Source organism: Girardinichthys multiradiatus, chromosome 2 (genome assembly GCF_021462225.1).
Source record: "Girardinichthys multiradiatus isolate DD_20200921_A chromosome 2, DD_fGirMul_XY1, whole genome shotgun sequence".
Lineage (NCBI taxonomy): Eukaryota > Metazoa > Chordata > Actinopteri > Cyprinodontiformes > Goodeidae > Girardinichthys > Girardinichthys multiradiatus.
This window is the reverse complement of record NC_061795.1, coordinates 46,430,372-46,453,485: the sequence shown is the minus strand read 5'-3', so window position 1 is coordinate 46,453,485 and position 23,114 is coordinate 46,430,372. Positions and strand designations below refer to the sequence as shown.

Sequence of the window (23,114 nt, the reverse complement as noted above, 5' to 3'; positions counted from 1 at the left end):
ATCGTATACAGAGTTGTGCAAAACCTCTACCTATCCTTTTGTTTTCCTTCTGAGCAGGCAGATCTTCCTGTAATATTGTAAAGTGGTCTTGATCAATGGTTCTCAAGGCTTTTTGATTGTTTTTCACAGTTTTTCTCAACCAGTTCAGTCCTTCAACTTGAGCATGTTGACTTGTTTGTCTTCATAATTTAGATTTAATTTACAGTGTATTTAATCCTAGTGTTTTAAGGGAAAGGTATGCTAAGCTAAACCAGATAAGCTAAGCCAAACTTTGAAGAACTAAGCTAGCTGTTTTCTTTTTTGTCTTAATCTGTGTGTGAAACTTTAAACTTAGTCCAACAATATAACACATTTTTTCAGACGGTGTTAAAACAGATGTCATCCTTTAGTTAATCATGATACCGTATGCCAAGTTTTCAGCTAATAGCTTCTTGATAATAACCTAAAATCCTACCATTTGTCAAACTTTATTTTTAGTATTTCTTTCACGCTTTCCATTTAGCTAAAGAAATCAGTGTGTCTTTTTGAAAGGCTGCTAGCAACAAAGAGCCTAAAGATCCAACCTATAGTTAATTTTTAGCTAAATGATGCGTCAACCCATCACTGGGTCTTCTCCTGAGCTAAAGAACCTTTTTGTACCTAAGTGATTCATAAGTTGAAATAGAAAATAAAGTTTGGCTTCTTAAAAGGAAAAAAGAAATTGTAGGACGTTTTAGGCCTTTGCATAGTTGGGAAGGCTGTGGCTCAGAAGAGTAGTCATCTAGTAATCGGAAAGTTGGGGGTTCAATTCCAGCCTTTCCCCACTCCATGTTTCCCGGGAAAGGAATTTTAATTAATCAGCGTATTGTTGTGTGAGGCTGTGCAAATGATGACAGCAGCTGCAGTGTAAAAAACACTTTAAATGAGTTCTTTTCATTCACAGTTTCACCTTCTACCTGTTGATTACCCACCTATTCCTGAAAATATACTGTGAGGCATTTGGAGACTGATTAATGTTTGAATGACTGAAGTCTTGTAAATGTAAAAGTTTAGCTTTGATGCAAGTTCTCTGGTGTTTCTAGTTCTCATTTACTGCTCGTTTTACCAAACATCCTGTGTTTCTGTGCACCTTTGTTCTGTTCATGTCCTTGTTCACGTGTTTTTTTCTTACTGAGAAGTTGCAGTGGAGTGGGAGAGGTATGCTTGTGTGTCTACATGGCTTTTTACCCTGAAAACCCTTCTTCGTTCCCCGGCCACATGCTTGGACTATCTGTGCACACAGGAGCTCAGCTCAGAGGATGTCCTTTGTAATTATGGGACCCCCTGGTCTCATTCTCTCTCCGTCCTGTCGACCACTCCCCACTTTGATCTTGTTTCTTGTCACCAGCTCTCTCTCTCACACACACACACACACACACACACACACACACACACACACACACACACACACAAACACACACACAGATTTTCTTCCAACTAAATCCACCTCTGTTTCTCTTTTTGCACCCCTCCCAGTGTGTTTGAGCGTTCCTTTTTGTTGCAGACGCTGTGCGGTCTTTAATTCACACTAGCAACTTTTCTGGCTGGTTTGCTTCAAAACCCCTGCTTCTCCAGCATCGTATTGATCCTAACATTTTGGAATATTCCCTTCTTGACTGACATTTACCCAGGAATTAACCCTAAAAACATTGCAACATACGGTGAAAGTTTTATAATGTTGCTCCAAAAGAAAGCCTAAAACCCTGCAGGAATTCTGTTTTCTGTAGCAGAAAAACACGTTGAATTTAAATTAGAAGTTTTGTAAAAAGACAGAAGAAATGCAATTAAAAAAATTCATCTGCATTTAAAATTCTTGCACTATACAATAAAAAGCAACAAGATTAACATTTACATTGCACTAAATACAATTTTGTGATTAAAAAAGTTAGAAAAAGACCACAGGCACTATAGTACTGGTTGATGGGATGAAGTTATAGCTCTGTTGCATCACAGATTTTAAGGTTTTTACAGCAGTGAGGATGGATGAAATGGAGAACGCAGGTGGGTTGGGTCACAAAGCAAATAGCACCAAAGATTTGCAGATGCAAACTTTTACATCAAGTCCAACACATGAGAAAGGTTTCAACTGGTAGTTATTCTCACTTCTTCAATCTTTGTGTGACCTTTCACCTCAGAACACATGTTCTGACAATACTCAGACACTCCTTAAAACTGCATGCACAACATCTCACTGTAACTGGGAATTTTGAAATATTAGCTCAACCTTTAGAAATCACTTACTATTAATGCACAGCTAAGGATTGCAAAAGGCAGCTGGATCTGACTGTAGGTTAAATTAATATGTATAAACATGGGCTGCTTCTCTTGTAAGAGCATACAAACCGATTCACAGCACAGCTTCAGGAGGGAATCTTTGTTTTAAATGCCTTAATAAACAAGTTCAAACATTTTTGCATAAAAGAAGGCATGCAGTCTTTCAGTATGAGATGAGATGATGATGAGATAACTTTTATCTTAACCTTTATACAGCCAAAGCAAACAAACAGGAGGACAAATAGATACGGACACAAAACACTCCAAACGTCGCTGTAGCATGAATAAAAGCCATTCCACATGATCAATCAGTCTGTTTGACTTTGTCTAGCTGCTAAATTATGCTGCAGAATGACCAAAGCAAAACCAAATTGGATTTATATCTGTTTGGTTCTAGTCTCGTCACCAGACTGAAAAAACATTTTTGCTTTCATCATTGCTGCATGCTTTCTCCATAAGGACTGGAGTGAGGAGACGGGGACTTTAACTTATTGGACCAGGTGATTTCTATCTGTTCCAACATCATCGTCTTGCCAGCTCTCTACATGAACTTTAGCGTCTCTGTGACCAATGTCTATATTGGTTGTGGGCATCAAGGGAGGGAAAACTTGACAAAAATATTATTGACATGGAAAGCGTAAATGCAGTACAGAAACCTATGAAATATTGGATTGGAGGGGTCGTTCCGGATTGTGATCTTGCAGATACTGATATTGATTTGTTAATTTTGTGCAGCTCTTTTATGCTGGATTTATGTTGATTAGTGTCAAAGCTTACTTGCGTCTTAAAAGCAGTGAAACATGCATTGTGAGAATCTAAATATTTTTGGCCTTGGCTGAGCTTTTTAAAGGCTCGTGTTTCTGACCTACGCAATATGGCCAGGTGTATGCTCTCCAGAGGAACCTCCATGGTTCTGCTTCCTTATTTTGCTGTAGTTGTCATTATTTCGTGCCTGTTAGTGTTTATGCAGATTACTTTCTGGATAGTGCGTGCATCCCAGTGTGCATTCTCCCTCTCCATGCCTCCTGCCGTCTGTGCCTCTAATCCCTGAGTGTGTCAGTAATGGCAGGTCCAGGTGTTCTGCACTGCTCTGCACCGCCCCCAGGGGACTCCTCTTCCATGTGTGTGTGCATGTACTCCTCATCAGGGGGTTTAGGAGCTGTGAGTGAGGGGGCTGTCCAGGATTCCGTCCTCCAGAAGGGAAGGGAGGGAAGGGGAGCGTTATGCTGGAGGTACCCGCCTCTCACAGCTTGCTCTCAGCCTTCCCTTGGGTCCAAGACCCCCCTCTGCTGTTCTCCTCTGGGACTTCAGTAGCCTCATTGCCCCTGTTGTCTCTTTCCCCCTCTCTCCTGATCTACGATCAGGTCCGTGTCTTGCTGTCAACCTGCTGAAATGAACAGGGTCTGTGCAAGTTTGCAGAATTACTAAAAATCCTATGTTTGTTTAGGCTACACATAGAGAAGCAAACTTATTTGCTGATGATGGCGTATTTTTCTTCTGAACAACAAGCTGCAGCTGTCTGCTTCGTTTATTTATAAGTCCCACATCTGTGTAGGTGAAGACGTGTGTGTTAGTGCTGTTGATTCATCAATCAAGACCCTTTCTTGCAGAGAAAGCGTGTTTTAAAATGATGAAGCGCTCTGCACACTTATTATCAGCACAAATAATGCTCTGGAACAAACCAGTCTCTTATTAATCCTAACTGTGATCATTATTACAGTGAAGTGGGGGCTTTAATAGCAGCAAAATGCCTTCAAGCGTTGCTTGATGAAAAGCGTATTCTGTGTGTGATTCAGGTGAATGTGTTTCTGGGTTAGTGAGCGGTCTGCTCGTCCACCAAACCTCATTCTTATAAATAGATGATGTAGCCGCCGGCATGCACACTATGGGATGGCTGAGTGTGTGTGTTGGCATGGTGTTGTTGTTTATTTAACACTCCTGCCTGACAGCTGGTTCTCATTTCTCAGCGAATAAACAGCTGAAACAAAGACGGACAGAGGTACAGTAAGGGATTGGTAGGAATAACTTGCTACACAGAGAATTGAACCACCAACCATTGTTGGTTTAGCTGCATATTTACATGCTTTGAGAAAAGCTAAATGAGATGAATTTACATGAAGGGTTTGTTGAAAATTTGGTTAAAGGAAGCAGAAACCAGCTCTTCATTTTAACTTGGGGCTGGCATGCAGAGGTGGAAGGCTTTGGGTTTTGTTGGGTTTTTGTACCTGAGTTTTGGTTTTTATAGTTTGTTTGCTGTTAAAATTGGTGCAAAAACAGTCTGAAAAACATTTTCCAGAGCCCTGACTTTGGAGTGCACCTCCTTCTGGAAGTCGCAGGAGGAGAAATTTTATATATTGTTGTTTTTCATTTAAACTAATAGTTTGTATTTTTCCTGAGGAATGCTGCAGAGTTTGGCTTATAAACCTCTATCAGGTGTTCATCAGTAAAAATTGACTGTAATACCAAACACTAAATGTTCACTAAGAAAAAACTTTAAAAAAGCTAGTTTAGGAGCCAAATCCATTGTCCAGTTTGGACAGGATTCTCCAGAAATGGGTATATAGATACCGACAATGAAAATCTTCCAAGGGCACATATTGGTTGCATTGTAGCAACAGTCCAGCATGTTTAGTCTACAAATGGGACAATGGGCCAATATAGGAATCAGTAGGTATCTCAGGGCACCATCGACCACCTGCAGAGCAGAAGTATCTCTGCTCTGCTTGCTTGGTCCTTAACTGTTTTTATTAGTGAGTTTAATAGCTATGATGTCAGGAAAACATGTAACTGCTAAACTATCCATGGCCATTGCAATGACAATATAAATTAACTAAATTTTCCTAACTCTTTCTTTTCTTCTGATTAAACGTTAGGGGCAGCAAGAGTTCATACAGATGCCCAAAACAAATAGTGGATAGAGTGGGAATGCATGACAGTTGAAATAAGGCAATGTGCAATAAATAGAAATGATTGTTTGGATTTAGTCTTCAACAATAAAAAAAATAAAAACAATAAAATCCTCAAAAAGCCAATTTTTTTTACTTTAATTTGACATACAGGGGTTGGACAATGAAACTGAAACACCTGGTTTTAGACCACAATAATTTATTAGTATGGTGTAGGGCCTCCTTTTGCGGCCAATACAGCGTCAATTCGTCTTGGGAATGACATATACAAGTCCTGCACAGTGGTCAGAGGGATGTTAAGCGATTCTTCTTGCAGGATAGTGGCCAGGTCACTACGTGATACTGGTGGAGGAAAACATTTCCTGACTCGCTCCTCCAAAACATCCCAAAGTGGCTCAATAATATTTAGATCTGGTGACTGTGCAGGCCATGGGAGATGTTCAACTTCACTTTCATGTTCATCAAACCAATCTTTCACCAGTCTTGCTGTGTGTAATGGTGCATTGTCATCCTGATACACGGCACCGCCTTCAGGATACAATGTTTGAACCATTGGATGCACATGGTCCTCAAGAATGGTTCGGTAGTCCTTGGCAGTGACGCGCCCATCTAGCACAAGTATTGGGCCAAGGGAATGCCGTGATATGGCAGCCCAAACCATCATTGATCCACCCCCATGCTTCACTCTGGGCATGCAACAGTCTGGGTGGTACGCTTCTTTGGGGCTTCTCCACACCGTAACTCTCCCGGATGTGAGGAAAACAGTAAAGGTGGACTCATCAGAAAACAATACATGCTTCACATTGTCCACAGCCCAAGATTTGCGCTCCTTGCACCATTGAAACCGATGTTTGGCATTGGCATGAGTGACCAAAGGTTTGGCTATAGCAGCCCGGCCGTGTATATTGACCCTGTGGAGCTCCCGACGGACAGTTCTGGTGGAAACAGGAGAGTTGAGGTGCACATTTAATTCTGCCGGGATTTGGGCAGCCGTGGTTTTATGTTTTTTGGATACAATCCGGGTTAGCACCCGAACATCCCTTTCAGACAGCTTCCTCTTGCATCCACAGTTAATCCTGTTGGATGTGGTTCGTCCTTCTTGGTGGTATGCTGACATTACCCTGGATACCGTGGCTCTTGATACATCACAAAGACTTGCTGTCTTGGTCACAGATGCGCCAGCAAGACGTGCACCAACAATTTGTCCTCTTTTGAACTCTGGTATGTCACCCATAATGTTTTGTGCATTTCAATACTTTGAGCAAAACTGTGCTCTTACCCTGATAATTGAACCTTCACACTCTGCTCTTACTGGTGCAATGTGCAATCAATGAAGACTGGCTACCAGGTTGGTCCAATTTAGCCATGAAACCTCCCACACTAAAATGACAGGTGTTTCAGTTTCATTGTCCAACCCCTGTAGTTGGCGTTGCACGTACATTCTTATTGTGTTGTCTTGTCATGTTAATGAAAGCTTACATGAAACAATGATTAACCTTGTCTCCATAACAGTTCTCTTAACAATAAAACACACTTTTATACCTGAAAGCACTTACAGTTGTAAATGGCTCTGCTAGCATGGCAGCCTGGCCTGTGCTTTACATGCTACAGCATTGAAAGTCGACGCAGTAGAAATATTTTCCTACAGCATCATGTTTTTCTATTGCATACAGGTTATATGTCAAGATGCAAAGATTTTCCTTCCTTACATAAAGTTACTCTGACTTGCATAGAAGGGGTCTGGGTGAGATTTGATTTCTAGTTTGTCTTGCACTGAGAGTCTGCTGCTCCAGAGTTGCCCTCTGGTAGCTTTCTAAATTGTACACTGGACTGTTGGACCCACAGAGGTAATCAAATTGTAGCATAATTATGAAACTGAAAAGAAAACTTAATTGAAATGTTAAAGACATTTCCATCCAGTTTGACAGCTTCCTCCAGTTTCTTGTTAAAACTTGTCTCGGTAACTGTATTTTTGCTGTCTTTTATTTTGATTTGGGGAGACAAACTTGTCATCTGTGCGCCCACTGTCCACCCACCCCCATCCTTAGCCCCCTGCCCCTAACCTTCTGCCCTCCCAACAAATTTTGCACACACACATAAACTCACTCTGGCCATATGGTACAGTTGGCGCCCAAAAGCAGCCGGACCCATTCCCAGGGCAGGAGGTGAGGGTCCCTACAGTCTGCACAGAGTGTACCATTGCATGTTCGCCTCCTCGAGGGCTGAAGCCTCGGCCAGCCTGCTGCATCAGTGATCTCTGACTTATTTATTTTTCCTGCACTTGTCCCGACGGACTGCATCCCATCTGAGCTACATGGTCGGAAGCAGAGGACTATAAAGTCCTTGGAGTCGTGTTTGTGAACTGTTTCACCCTGAGAAAACCTCACTGTGAATGCATGTTGCGTGTATCCAAAACCATGCAAAAGTGTTCATCATGATGACTTTATCCTTGGACCTGAGGTTGAAAATGTATCAGATTCTCTGCAGCAGAATGAATTCTTATCCTTCTGCAGCATTAGAGTGACTACACAACAGGTAGTTTCAGCCAAACAATACGACTTGTCAAAGAAACCGTCCTACTGCGCAGGTTTCATTATGCATGGCAACCAATAAGCTGCTCTTAGCTTTCTGGTTGCCATGTGAACTCATGATAATCAGTCGGCCAGGTAGGGATCATGCTTCTGTTTTCTTGTCAGTTCTCTGTGTGCAGCTTTTGGAAAAAGCCTCAGAGTGTTTTAATGCAACGAGAGCCGATAGGTGGCTCATTATTCCTGTCATTTATTGTCACTGGTAGGAGATGACTTTGGTTACATCTCCTTTGTTGTGTTGCATCAAAGGGAAATAAGAGCCTTCAAATACCCTCTTAGAAATATAGACTGCTTTATGTTTCCAGTTGCACTCATTTAAAATCAAAGAGGTAAAATTGTGCAATTTATTACAGAGCTATAACTCATATTTTGTTAGATGTAGCCCATCAAGAAGCTTTTCAGCATGAACCTTAACAGAAGGAGCCACTATATGAATGTGTTTTATGCGTTTTTGTTAAGTATAGAACATTGAATTACCCCCTGTTTATGTTTGCATCTGAAAGTCTGTGCAAAACAGTGAAGGCCAGAATCAAGCCAAGGGTGGAAGTTGTTTTTCTGCCCCCTGTGGTGAGTCTGGGGCTGCGTGTGTGGACGCCTGGGGCAGCCTGGGGCCAATGGAGGGAGCCTGGGGAGCAGAGGAAAGGAGGAAAGAGGTTCGAGTGGAATGGAGGGATAGAAGGTCAGCAGGGGTCTTCCAGGGAAAGGTGCCCGTCTGGGCTGAGGGCCAACCAAAAAGGTGGGAAGGAAAGTTGGATGGATCGGGAGGTACGCAGAGAAAGGAGGATTAAAATAAGATTAAGATTGACACATTTTAAATTGCTTTCTTGAACTTAAAAGGTAGAGGTTAGACTTTCCTTCATTCAATTCAGCTTAATTGTTACCTTTGAAATTGTGCATTGCATGTTTACAATATTATTCGTTTAGGTGGCTAATTGAGATGTTGCAGCACATAGCTGCAGGTTGTAGGCAGTTTTAACTCTTGTAGTGGCAGCGCTGGGATGTGAAAATCTTTTTGCTGCAACCAGCTGAGCTCCTTTGATTCAAACCTCAAAGCAACAGAGAGGAAGCATGACATAGATAGGCTGTTTCCATTCCTGGCGCTTTGCAGACATTGTTATCCTGGTATTCCACTTCGTCTTTAGGCTGGCACTTCTGCAAACATGGAAAGATGATGCAATCTTCAGAATATATTTTTTTTGAAGTTCCTGCCTTGCAAACATACCTGGCCTTGCCAAGGTATTCACACCCCTGGAATATTTCCAGTTTTTGTCTCATTACAACAAAGCTTAGTTTATTTTTGTTGGGTTTTATGTGATAGACCAACAAAGGTAGTACATCATTGGGAAGTGGAAGGAAAACAATACATGGCTTAATTTTACTTTAGTTTTCAAACAAAAATCTAAAAACATCTTACAAATGCCACGTACATTTGTATGTTACTTTCATACCCCTAAAGAAAATGCAGTGCAATAAATTCCCTTCAGCATTCTCTTAATGAGCAATCAGTTGTGTGTAATTCAGTATAAATCCAGCTGTTCCCTAAAGGCCTCAGAGGTTTGTTAGAGAACATTAGAGAACAAACAGCATCATAAATATCAACAAGTGCAGACAGGTCAGGGAGAAGGTTCTCAGAAAGTCTAAATCAGGGTTAGGTTCTAGAACAATCACCCAAGGTTTGAACATCTCACAGAGCTCTGTTCAGTCCACCATCTGAACATGGAGAGAGGATGGACCAGCTGCAGACCCTCCAAGACATGGATGTCCACCTAAACTGACAGGAGATCCTTAATCAGAGAAGCACCCAAGATGCCATGGTAACTCTGGAGAAGCTGCAGAGATCCACAGCTCAGGTGGAAGACTATTTCTACAGGACAATTGACTGCACTTAATGTTCATTTTTTAGACATTTAAATTGGCTGTGTGAATGGAGTAATAGAATAAATTTATATGATGAACTAATATTAACTGTGTGTGGGTTTAATGTTACATTAATACTTTATACATTTTTGTTGTATTTGTTTGTGAATAAATCTCCTATTTTATCTACTTTAAAGGCTACAGATGGAATTTAGCCAGTGAGATTATTGTTTCTGTAACTGGTAATGAATAAATTAACTCGTAGTCATCCACTAATCTGACCTTTATGGAAGACCGGTAACTAGAAAGCCATTGTTGAGTGAAAGCTTTAGAAGTTCTCACCATCATCACTGTGAAACATGGTGGTGGCAGCATCATGCTGTGGAATGCTTTTGTTCAGGAGGGACAGCATGATGCTGGTCAGAGTTGATGGGAAGATGGATGGAGACAAATCCAGGAAAATCCTGGAAAAAAACCTGTTGGAGGCTGCAGAAAACGTAAGACTAAGGTGGAAGTTCACCTTCCAGCAAAACAACCACCCTAAACATGGAGCCAAAGGTACAATGGGATGGTTCATATCAAAACATGTCAGTGTGCTAGAATGGCCTAGTAAACGTCCAAACGTAAACCTGATTGAGAATCTATAGAAAGACTTGAAAACTGATGTGAACAGATCTTAAGATATTTTGCAAAAAGAATAGGCAAAAAGTTTCAGTCTTTAGATGTGTGAAGCTGGTGGAGACAAACTGCAAGAGTCGCTGCTGCAACTGCAGCAAACTGTGATTCTACTGCGTATTGATGAAGGCAATCTCAATGCACTTGATCAGTTGTTTATTTAAAAAAATGTTGAAAGCCATGTATGATTTCTTCAACTTCACAAATATGCACTAGGTTTGTTTTGGACTAGCTCATAAAATCTCAGTAAAACACACAAGGGTTTTTGGTTGCAATGCGACAAAGTGTGAAAAGTAATTTCATCGAGTGTGACAGCCATAACAAACATGTCAAGTTTTGACGGGTTGGCAGGAGGAACTAAAAGAGGGATTGATCAACGTTTGTGAGGGCTGTTTCCTCTACGTGTTGCCTCGCAGTCTGGCCTATTAGAGGCTCGCTCAGCGTGTGTGTGTCGTTTCAGGTAGACACAGGCGGTCTTTTTGTTTTTATTCCTGCCGACCCCTGGCTCTCTCTTCTTCTCCCCTCTTTCATCCCCCCTATCTTGTGCCTCTTTCTCCGAGTTCAGAGTCCGTCCATCTGGAGTGTATCACTCTCTTTCCCCACCAACACACCCCCGCCGCCGCCGCCGCCGCCGCCGCCGCCCCCCACCCGGTCCCATCCACGCAGAGACAACAGGGGTGAAGGCCTTCACCAGTAGGCCAGAAACTGCCGGAGACGTGGAGGGATGGAGGGGAGATGTGGATGCTGTAATGAGTAACAACATGAAAGGTGGCGAAGGGAGGGAGTGGAAGAGAGATGGAGACAGAAGAGTGGAGGGACTGCTGAGGACAGAGGGAAGGATGTGGAAGGAGAAGATAAAGCGGGAGAGGAGCAGTTGAGTACCCGTGGTCAGCTCCGTTTTCATTCGCCAAAGAAGAACAGAAACAGGAGGAGGAGGAACAGCGTGTATCAGCGTTCGGATGCTCCAGCCCATTTCCCTTTTTTTCCCCAACTCTGTCTCCTCTCCTGTTAAACCAGCCGTCTTCATCGTCAGCTCTCCTCCTGGAGGACCCTTCTCTAATTTAACTTTTCATTGAAATTTTCTCTGCTCCCCATCCTCCCAGTCCTCCAGTTTCTCCCAGTTTACCATCCGGCCTTTTCTTGCCAGGTCCCCTTGTGGCCAACTGACAAAGGCGCCGTTAAAAAGCCGTGTGATCCTCCATTTTAGCGCCAGCCACGCTAGTCAGAGGATTAGGCCTCTTTAATGACGCTAATCTCTCTCCCCTCCAACCCACACACCCCCACCATCGAAAAGAGATTTTTTTTCTCTCGTGCTCAAATCAAATCTCTGCGGCGGTGTTGTCGCCGCTGTCTCTTCACCCCACTTTCTCACCTCAGAAACCTTTAACTTCCAGGCTCTTCTCTTTTTGTATCAAGTCTTTAGGAATTTCAACTATCATTCCTCTAACTCTGTCTATGAATACAGCTGGAGCATTTGGGAAGGAGTAGCACCTGTGTTTGACTCAGTCACCTCTCTGGAGCTTATAACTTCCATCCTTTCATGCAGCCTGCAGGGGGTGTCTGGATCGGCCTTTTATAGGCACTCTGTATTGTTACACCACATTTACACTGTAAAGATGCTTCTTTTATTGGTTTAATTTTGGAGCTACAAAGTACCGTCTGAAGTCAACTCTGTGATCTGTTGAGACCCGCTCAGCATCAATAATTCTCAGCAGTCGTTTTCTGTATCAGTTTTTCATTTTTTCACATCGCTGTGAAGAAACGTTCTTTCCACCATTGCCTCCTCTCTTTGAGGTTTGCAGATATTTAATTCTGCACAGCTCATTGAAGGTCCCACTGCAGCATTCAATCAGGTTTAGGTCTAGACTGGGTCATTGCAGCTCCTGGATTTTCTTTTTGCACGCACTGTAGATTTCCTGGTGTATTTGTGATCTTTGTCCTGTTAGCCCAGTTTGGACCAACCTTTAGCTGCTAGACAGATGGCCTCATTGCCTCAAAGGTGATATTTAGAAAAACAGGCAATAGCGCCACTGTTTAACTTCTAGGACCTAAAGGATCTGCTGCTAACATCTTGGTGCCAGATACCACAACACACCTTCAAGGTACCAGTGGAATCCATGGAAACTTTGGGTCAGGGCTGTTTTGGCATCAAAAGGAGAACCAACACAGCATTAGGCAGGTGATGATAATGTTATGCCAGATTTCTATATGTTTAACAATTGCAAAACAACCCCAAATCATCAACCCTCCACCACCGTGCTCGATAGGCGGAATGAGAGCTGGTTTGGCATCAAAATGATCAGCAGCACACTATTAGGCAGGTGGTCATAATCTTATGCCAGACTTCTATATGTTTACTGTTGAGGTTATGCAACTGAAAAGAAGCCCAAATCACCAACCCTCCACCACCATGCCTGATCACACAGTGAGCAAGGCAGTTGGGCCTTATTGGTGCTTGTTAATTCAATTCAATTCAGTTTTATTTATATAGCGCCAATTCACAACACATGTTGTCTCAAGGCACTTCACAAAGTCAGGTACATACATTCCAATTAATCCTAACAATTGAACAGTGCAGTCGGAGTTAGCTTTTTATTCAAATTGGATAAAAAGTTTTTCTATGTAAGGAAACCCAGCAGATTGCATCCAGTCAGTTACTTGCAGCATTCCCTCCTCCTGGATGAGCATGTAGAGACAGTGGACAGTCACTGGTGTTGACTTTGCAGCAATCCCTCATACTGAGCATGCATGTAGCGACAGTGGAGAGGAAAAACTCCCTTTTAACAGGACGAAACCTCCAGCAGAACCAGAACCAGGCTCAGTGTGAGCGGCCATCTGCCACGACCGACTGGGGGTTTGAGAGAACAGAGCAGAGACACAAAGAGAACAAAGAAGCACTGATCCAGGAGTACTTTCTATGGGAAGGAAAAGTAAATGTTAATGGATGTAGCTCCTTTAGTGGTTTTACCTAGAAAGAAAGAACAGATAAACTCTGAGCCAGTTTTCAAGGTTAGAGTCTGAAAGAGAGCACATAGAGTTAGTCACAGTAGAAGCTCAGCCAGTAGCCATGTCTAGGAGACAGAAAGGGTTAAACACTGAAAGACAGGGCCATGTGGATCATCGGTAGAGGGTGAGCATTAGGTTGTTGCCAGCAGAAGCTTGGACGATTCCCCTCTCCAGAAAGGTGTCACAGGTAGACACAGAGTCAGGCCAGGTGTAACATCTAGGAAGAGAAAAGAGAGAACAAGGTTAAAAGCTGAAATGACAGCAAACAATGCAAAATTGGAGAGTAGTGTGAGAATGTAGTGAAGAGGGTGAAAGTGGTCATTATGTCCTTCAGCAGCCTAAGCCTATAGCAGCATAACTACACAGATAGTTTCAGTTCAGATTATTTAGTTAAACGGCGCTTATTTACAACAATGTCGTCTCAAGGAACCTCACAAAGGGTCCCACTGATGGTCATTGTTATACTAAAAACCACAAGGATTGGGATACCTCCCTCTGTCAGACTGATTATAACCATTGGAAAAGAGAAGGGGTCATACAGGTAGCAGAAATGGAGGGTGTGTTTGCATCTCAACCATAACTGAGCCGGTTTAGGCTAAACCTGACTCCCCCTTACTCCATCCAACAGGGAGGGAAGAAGACGGAGGTAAAAAATAAGGAAGATATCTCAGGATAACCTAAGCCACTCTATAACTAACTATAAGCTTTATCTTTTAAGCTTTATCAAAAAGGAAAGTTTTAAGCCTAGCCTTAAAAGTAGACAGGGTGTCTGCCTCACGGACTAAAACTGGGAGCTGGTTCCACAGGAGAGGAGCCTGATAACTAAAGGATCTGCCTCCCATTCTACTTCTAGAGACTCTAGGAACCACCAGTAAACCTGCAGTCTGAGAACAAAGTGCCCTGTTAGGAACATATGGACCAATCAGATCTCTGATGTATGATGGAGCTAGATCATTAAGGGCTTTATATGTGAGGAGGAGGATTTTAAATTCTATTCTGGATTTAACAGGGAGCCAATGAAGGGAAGCTAAAATAGGAGAAATATGATCTCTCTTTTTAATTTTCATCAGAACTCTTGCTGCAGCCTTTTGGATCAGCTTAAGGCTTTTAACTGCATTTTGTGAACATCCTGATAGTAACAAATTACAATAGTCCAGCCTTGAAGTAACAAATGCATGGACTAGTTTTTCAGCGTCACTCCTGGATAGGATATTTCTAATTTTGGCAATGTTCTGGAGATGAAAGAAGGAAATCCTAGAAACCTGTTTAATATGGGATTTAAATGTTAAAGTTAATACATTTTAGTGCCTTGCTTTAAGGTCTGTTGTCTGTATTCTTTTAGTCAGATGTTTAGGCTCAGTCCCCCTGCAGAGCTATATTTGCTCATCCTAATGCCTGCATTTCACCCACCATATTTTCATAAAACAAATCTGTTTTCATCCTCTCTCTGCTAGCTATAATCCAGTGTAAACATACAGAAGGTTCCCAGGCTGGTGCTATGTTTCCACTGAAACTTGTCTGCTTCTCTTGTGTTTAATCTGACTTTTCCCCCCTTTCTCCATCCTGTCACTCCTGGTGTCCCTCCTGTATTTGTTTCTGGCTTCACTCATGTGCCTCGGAGATAAAGTAGGTGAAAAAACGTCCCTTTTCGATGCTGCTGTCCTTTACATTTTCCAGGCGAATGTTAAATAGCCTCACCCTGCTGCTTCGGAGAGCACAAAGAGCAACAGAACAATATCAAACATAATTCTGCCCACTCTTTTGTTGCATCAAATTAATTTTGAAGTGTCTATTAAAGAAGCTGTGGCCTTTCTGTCGCCTCTGTGAACGACTACGCAGGAGGGGGAAGAAAAAAAGGAAAAAGAGCAGTGCATAATCTCGTATGTCTGACAGATAAAGGGAGCGCGTATCGCCATCTTTCCGCTCTGTTCTCCTCATCTCCTAATCGCTTTTCTGACGTTTCAATCTGCCAAGGCCCTAATGAAAATATGATGAGGCGGATCTGCGGTCCTGGGGGACGGAGGGGAGGGAAGGAGCGAGGGATGGCTGCAGAGGGAGGATGAAGGGAGAGAAAATACACTCTGTCCTTATTTCTGGGCTCCGGTGGGGATACATAGTTCTTGGAGCTTTTTATTTAGATGTTGCCTCTGCAGGAGTGCTTCTCTCTCTCTCGTTTTAATTTTCTCTCTTTACCTCTGCCATCCTCATTTTTTTATGTGTATTTATGTATGAATGTTTGTGTGTGACCAGGATAAATGTGTTTATTTTTTGATTGTCATTTTTTTTCCCCTCATATAAACTCCCACAGGCTTCTCCCATTTGCCTTCCAAGAAAGATGAGACTTCCCCTTAATCATCCCACTTCGCCCTGTTTTACCCCCACTTTCCTCTTCTAAGCTCACCAGTGTCTTTCTTTCCAATCCTGTAGCTGTGTGTAAAAGTATGCCTTCTTGTGCAACCTTCTTCACCCAGACGGTGACGACGACCCTGCCGGCCTGTCCTGGGTGCCCTCCTCGCCCTCTAGCAAGGACGTGGCGTCGCCCTCCCAGATGCCCGACGGCTGCTGCGACCTCGGCACGGCCACTGGAGGCGAGGAGGAGGGAGGCGCCGGCCTGCCGTATCCCTGCCAGTTCTGTGACAAATCCTTCAGGTATCTCCCCAACGTTCCACCACATCTGGATGGTTTAGCTGCACCCTCAGATCCTGCTCATGAATATCTGGGCGCTCATAAATAAACTTCAGCCTCGGTATTATTTCCATAATAAAGTGGAACGCTAAGGCAACAGTAAAGGGAATGAGGTGAATACATTTCTCACCAACCTCTCTGGGGACTCAGTCAAGAGCCATTTTAAGAACAGCTGTCTTACACACACTCCAGAGTCGTCATCATTATTATTCACTGTATTAATGGTTCTGGCGAGCTGTTCGCCCTCTCACCTCCTCCTGTCATTCTTCCACATTCATTCCCCTGTTCCTTGCAAAAGTATTTACACCCCTTTAACTCCTTCCAGATTTAATTGCGTTACAGCCGCAAACTTCAATGGATATCACCGGGATTTAATGTGAAAGACAAACACAAGCAGCCCCCTTTTTCCAGATACCCCTAAAGAAAGTCCAGTACAAATTTATTCACAGCCGTTCTGTGAACATAGAAACATTTAAAGCAGAGTCAGGTCATCAAACCATTTCCCAAGCTTTAAACATCTCACAGAGGACTGACACAACGGCAAACCTGCCAAGACATGTACAAAGAAGCAGCCAAGAGACTCATGGGAACTCTGGAGGATCCTCAGCTCAGGTGGAAAAATCAGTCTACAGGACTGTTATTAGATGTGCACTCCATAAACCTTTCCTTTATGAAAGACTGAGAAGATCAAAGCTATGGTTGAAAAAAAGCCAGAAGAGTTCCTATTCGCAGAGTCCCACAAGCCTTGCAGGGGACACGACAAACACGTGGAAGAAGGCACTCTGGTCAGATGACACTGAAATTCAACTTTTTTGCCTGCAAGCAAAACGATAAAAACTAATGCTGCAGATCGTCCTGGGCTCACCATTCCCACGGTGAAACATGGTGGTGGCACCAGCATGGCATCATGCTGTGGGAATACGTTTATTCAGCAGACACGGGCAGGCTGGTGCTGCCACTGATGTTCAATGGGATTTAGATCTGGACTTTGACTGGGCCATTTTAATACATAAAGAGAGCTAAAATTGTGCCATTTATTCAGGAGCTGCAGTTTATTTGAGATGTCCTGCTAGAAGATGGTTATTCTCCTTAGTCTCAAGTTATTTGCAGCCTCTCCCCAGCTTAATGTTTACTTAAAATACATCCACATGTTTGCCTTTATTCAACTAAAATGTTGAGAATTATCCTATCAGAGGCTTGCAAAGCCATAACATCATCATCTGGGATCTCCTTAGTTGTTTAAAGGGATAATAATCTTAGTGTATGTAAACCTTTGAATTTGAAGAACGTTAAAGTATTTTAATAAATCTCTAATTATCCTTGTATTTTGAAAATATAGATAATTTTGGTGATCCTGACCTGACGTGATTTATCTCACTGTCTCACAGTGAAAAGAAAAGATTATTTTCTATGTAGTGTATGAAAATATCTGGTTTTAGCTGTATAAACACACAGTTTTCATGTGGTCACATTTTCTGGTTCAGCTATTAATGTATAAAAGTGTTTTCATATTTGGCTTTATGAAACCCCACTGAAATAGCTTCTGGCTCTGACCACTTTCAGCCGCCTGAGCTACCTGAAGCGACACGAGCAGATCCACAGCGACAAGCTGCCTTTCAAGTGCACCTTCTGCAGCCGCCTGTTTAAACACAAGAGGAGCAGAGACCGCCACGTGAAACTCCACACAGGTATGTTCAACCATCTCTGCAGCTCCTCGCTACCCTGGATTATTTTCCATTTAGCCTATGTTTCTTCACTCATTGGTTGACGTTGACCACTTGACACCGGTGGCTTGTTCTGGTGCATGTTTGGTTTTGAGATGAGATGCTAAAATGTGGAAAATATCTAAACAAATATAAGATTTCCTGGTAATAGAGGTTTTTTTTGGTAGCAATAAGGAATTTTAACTAGCCCTGTCCAAGATTTACATCCTGAAACTGTCTGGAATTTACAGGTTACTTTTCAAAAAGTATGTCTCTGTCTGGAGCTTGCAGTTACTTTCTAGAGCTTTGACTAACTTTAAGGTTACTTTCCCAGAATTTAAAAGATGCTTTCTATTATTTAAAGGATGCACTTTGTAAAGTATAGATTAATTTCCTTACTGGTTACTTTCTGTAAACGTACACTCACCGGCCACTTTATGAGGTACACCTTGTTGGTACCGGGTTGGACCCCTTTTGCCTTCAGAACTGCCTTAATCCTTCATGGCATAGATTCAACAAGGTACTGGAAACATTCCTCAGAGAGTTTGGTCCATATTGACATGATAGCATCACACAGATGCTGCAGATTTGTCAGCTGCACATCCATGATGCGAATCTCCTGTTCCACCACAACCCAAAGGTGCTCTATTGGATGAGATCTGGTGACTGGAGGTCATTTGAGTCCAGTGAACTAGTTGTCATGTTCAAGAAACCAGTCTGAGATGATTCGTGCTTTATGACATGGCACGTTATCCTGCTGGAAGTAACCATCAGAAGATGGGTACACTGTGGTCATAAAGGGATGGACATGGTCAGCAACAATACTCAGGTAGGTTGTGGCATTGACACGATGCTCAATTGGTACTAAGGGGCCCAAAGTGTGCCAAGAAAATATCCCCCACACCATTACACCACCACCAGCCTGAACCATTGATACAAGGCAGGATGGATCCATGCTTTCATGTTGTTGATGCCAAATTCTGACTCTACCATCCGAATGTCGCAGCACAAATCGAGACTCATCAGACCAGGCAACGTTTTTCCATCTTCTGTTGTCCAATTTTGGTGAGCCTGTGTGAATTGTAGCCTCAGTTTCCTGTTCTTAGCTGACAGGAGTGGCCCCCTGGTGTGGTCTTCTGCTGCTGTAGCCCATCCACCTCAAGGTTCGACATGTTGTGCGTTCAGAGATGGTCCTCTGCATGCCTTGGTTGTAACGAGTGGTTATTTGAGTTACTGTTGCCTTTCTATCAGCTTGAACCAGTCTGGCCATTCTCCTCTGACCTCTGACATCAACAAGGCATTTGCACCCACAGAACTGCCGCTCACTGGATATTTTCTCTTTTTCGGACCATTCTCTGTAAACCCTAGAGATGGTAGTGCGTGAAAATCCCAGTAGATCAGCAGTTTCAGAAATACTCAGACCAGCCCGTCTGGCACCAACAACCATGCTACGTTCAAAGTCATTTAAATCACCTTTCTACCCCGTTCTGATGCTCGGTTTGAACAGCAGCAGATCATCTTGACCATGTCTACATGTCTAAATGCATCGAGTTGCTGCCATGTGATTGGCTAATTAGAAATTTGCGTTAATGAGCAGCTGGACAGGTGTACCTAATAAAATGGCCGGTGAGTGTATATCGTGCCTTATAGGAACAAGGTTACTTTCTGGGACTTTTCTAGAACCTACAGGTTTGTTTTTTGAAGTTACAATTGAAATGCAACTAAAAGTTGCATTCAATTTTTGGAACTTGTGTTACAGTTGTAACCTACTTTCCCGTAACTTACTGGGTACTTTGTGGAACTTACTGGTTAGTTTCACTGAACTAATAGAATATATCTTTACAGACGATACACTTTACTTTCTGGTACATTCTGGGAGTCATAGAAAACTATCCTGGTTGCTACATTTTTCTATCCCAGAACTCAAAGGTTACTTTACAGAACTCACTAGTTCATTGAGCCAGAACCAGCTCCATTTCAGGGCTGAACCAGCTGGGATTATTTAACTGGATGTTAATAAGATTTGTGTCAGATTGTAGTACCTGATTCTTGATATCAGATGTCATATAGAAACTGAGGATGCCTTGGTAGTTATTTAGCTTTTTTATTAAACTTCAACGAACTTATTAACCGGGAATCTTTAATCTTTGTCGCCTGCAGGAGATAAGAAGTATAGCTGCCAGGAATGTGAAGCTGCGTTTTCTCGCTCCGATCACCTTAAGATCCATCTCAAAACGCACAGGTAACAGCATCTGAACTGTTAAAAATCTCAGTTAAAAATGTGAATTTTCTTTTCTTCAGTCTGATTTGTGTCTTATTGAATTCCCCCTAACTAGCTCCAGCAAACCATTTAAATGCTCAGTGTGCAAACGAGGCTTCTCCTCCACCTCGTCACTGCAGAGCCACATGCAGGTAAAGTAGTTTCAATGATTTGCTCCTTTGGGCTTTATTCCGAAGCTAATGGATTAGTATACATTGAAATCTTGGGATGTCCTTCTTTTCATCTCGGGCACTATGTGACCTTGCAGGCCCACCGTAAGAACAGAGAGCATCTTGCGCTGAGAAGCGAAAAGGATGGCGGGAAAAAAGGAACAGGAGATGTCGACCTGGAGCAGGATCTGTACATGTGCGATTACTGCGAGGAGACGTTCAGCCAGACGGACGAGCTGGAAAAACACGTCCTGACCCGACACCCACAGCTGTCTGACCGAGCCGACCTGCAGTGCATCCACTGTCCGGAGATCTTTCTGGACGAGGCTTCCCTGCTTACGCATATTGAAACGCAGCATGCCAACCAGAAACACAAGTAACAGTGGAGCTTAGCATTATAAAGGTTTCTGACCTCTGGAATGCTGGAGCTGACCTTTGTTTTGGTTCTTCCAGATGTCCTGTCTGTTCAGAGCAGTTCCCATCTGTGGAGGACGTCTACTGTCACCTTGACAGTCACCGCCAGCCTGACTCCTCTAACCACAGTGCTGCCAGTCCAGATCCTCCACTTGGAAGTGTGGCCTCGATGAGCTCGGCCACTCCGGACTCCAGCGCCAGTCTGGAGAGAGGCTCCACCCCTGACTCTACCCTTAAGCACAGTCAGAGCGGCGAACGAGGCCGCAGGAGAGGCGCCGATTCCGGGGAGGACGGGGGGATAAGTATGGCCCATCAAGGTATGGTCAGCTATAATCAGAGAGGCTACAGGGATGGTTTACATAGTTTTTAACGGAGATGGAGATATGTGTTCAATAAGTTGTCTGCGGTGGATAGCAGCTACAGTTTGGAGATTTTGGGAGAGATAAAGGCTACAGTTCGCACTTTATTTTCTATTGTTTTAGCAATTAAAAAGGCTTAAGTTGTTTCAGAGTCCAGTGCAGGGAGAAACTGACTGCTTATGCATACTTATCAGAACCTCACTTTAAAAGTGAATAATTGCTAAAAACATCTTTCTGCAAATTAGCAACACTGTTAATAGTACAATGTCCAGTACTGGTTTCTGCAGGCTCAGGAGGGAGTTGGACTAAAGTGACGTATTCCTGCCCTTACTGCTCTAAGAGAGACTTCCACAGCCTGGCCGTGTTGGAGATCCATCTGAAGACCATTCATGCAGACAAGCCACAGCAAAGCCACACCTGCCAGCTCTGCTTGGAAACTCTGCCGACGCTCTACAACCTCAACGAGCATGTGCGAAAGGCCCACCGCGCCAGCGGAGGGAGCGTCAGCTCAGCAGCCGCAGCAGCAGCTTTCCCTCTGCTCCAGTTCACAAACGTCACGGCGTTTCACTGCAACTACTGTCCGGACATGTTCGGGGACATCAACTCCCTGCAGGAGCACATCCGAGTTTCCCACTGCCTGCCGGGTGGGATCATGGCAGGATCCACTACACTAGGTCGGTTCAGACTGAAGCAAATAGCCTCGTTCAGATATATATATTTCTGTTGGTATTACTGGAATCGTTAGTTTGACTAATGACAGATCCTGTACTCAGAAAAAACTTTCCTCTTTTCTTTATTTATAGCTGCCACTTAAATAAAGGAAGAAAAAATCCTGTTTATAAATATAAATAAATACAATTAAAAGAACATTAAATAGCTAATAAAAGAACACCCTAAAAGACAGTTGAAACATATTTTATGTGCTTTTCCTTATATTTCTGAGAGAAATTGACAATGTTTGGAGTTTGCAGTTTGGACAAAGTCTAAAAAATCCTGGCAGAATTATTATTTCTTTTGCAGGTACTTGAAGTAAATTTAAGAGTTTAATTAGTTAAAAAATAACATAAAAAAATGTAAATAAAAATTACAACTAAAAATGTACAAATAACAATTAACCATTGAAAAACACTGGTGTGCTGTTTAATTTAGTTCTTAGCAAGATCTCAGAATTATTCTAACTTAGAATCAATAGGTTTGAGGTTAATATTATGTGGATATCAGAATTAGCCAATAAAAACATGCAGTGAATGTTAATTATTCCTGTAAAATTTAATGTCCCGTCACTGTTTCAGAGGGGAACCATGCCTTCTTCTGCAACCAGTGCTCCATGGGATTCCTAACGGAGTCCTCACTGACGGAGCACATCCAGCAGACGCACTGCACCTTGGCTACCGGCGGGACGGCGTCTGGAGGAGCCGTGGCCAAACTGGAGTCCCCGGTTCTCCAGGCTGCGTCTCAGTCCTTCATGGAGGTGAGAATTAAAACCAGTCCAGGTTTCAACTGTTGGTAAAAATAAAGAAATCTTCCACTACTTTAATTCTGGAGTTTTCTTTTTTGCAGTTGTCTAGAAATGCTGAATTTGAACAGTTTTTTTAGTTTAAAAGGCAGAAGTAAATTCCTCTGTCTTTAAACACATTAGTTGTTTCCTATAAAGAACTGTACATAAAACAAGCCTAATTTCTCCATATTTTCCTCTCAATCAGCCAGACCTCTTGTAATATTTCTCCAGGCTTTCTGATGGTCTTTCAAGTTGTTTTTTTTTACTTTTTCTTTTCTTTCCACTTATTTTCTGTTCTGTCTTTTTATCTGACCATTCCAGCTTTCTTTGGGGAATGTGGTTAAAACAATGAAAAACTGTACAAGTGGAGAAAAAAGAACAAATATCTGCCCTGGAAAATATATCTCCATCTAAATAGCTTTTTTTGGTGATTAAATGTGTTATCCTTTCATAGTTTCAATTAGAGAAATGTAAACTAATTGTGCTTTCTCTAGTTTAGGACCCAGAATGATTCATAGATCAGAGTTAGTTGGCTTAATTAACAAAAAAGAACTACATCAAGCTTGGATACCTAAAGGTCAAGACCCCTTGAAAAGTTACTGACAGTTTAGATGGGAAAAGAAAAAAAATGGTTCACTATTCTTGCACAGCTCTGAAAACAAGCTGTCAAAGCTGTACATCTGATTGTAATTTAAGGAGTG

At 42.6% G+C, this 23,114-nt stretch overlaps 1 protein-coding gene across 3 annotated transcripts in view; it reads left to right on the top strand.

Moving 5' to 3' along the window:
• Window positions 1-23,114, top strand: part of znf423 (zinc finger protein 423) — a 189,833-nt gene that overhangs the window by 64,976 nt on the left and 101,743 nt on the right. For all 3 annotated transcript variants that reach the window (XM_047351997.1, XM_047351984.1, XM_047351989.1), the window contains 8 exons: window positions 15,796-15,973; window positions 17,573-17,697; window positions 19,873-19,954; window positions 20,049-20,124; window positions 20,241-20,518; window positions 20,596-20,873; window positions 21,203-21,589; window positions 22,208-22,386. In XM_047351997.1, coding sequence (XP_047207953.1) covers window positions 15,796-15,973; window positions 17,573-17,697; window positions 19,873-19,954; window positions 20,049-20,124; window positions 20,241-20,518; window positions 20,596-20,873; window positions 21,203-21,589; window positions 22,208-22,386 — 1,583 coding nt within the window. The remainder of the gene's footprint in view (window positions 1-15,795; window positions 15,974-17,572; window positions 17,698-19,872; window positions 19,955-20,048; window positions 20,125-20,240; window positions 20,519-20,595; window positions 20,874-21,202; window positions 21,590-22,207; window positions 22,387-23,114) is intronic.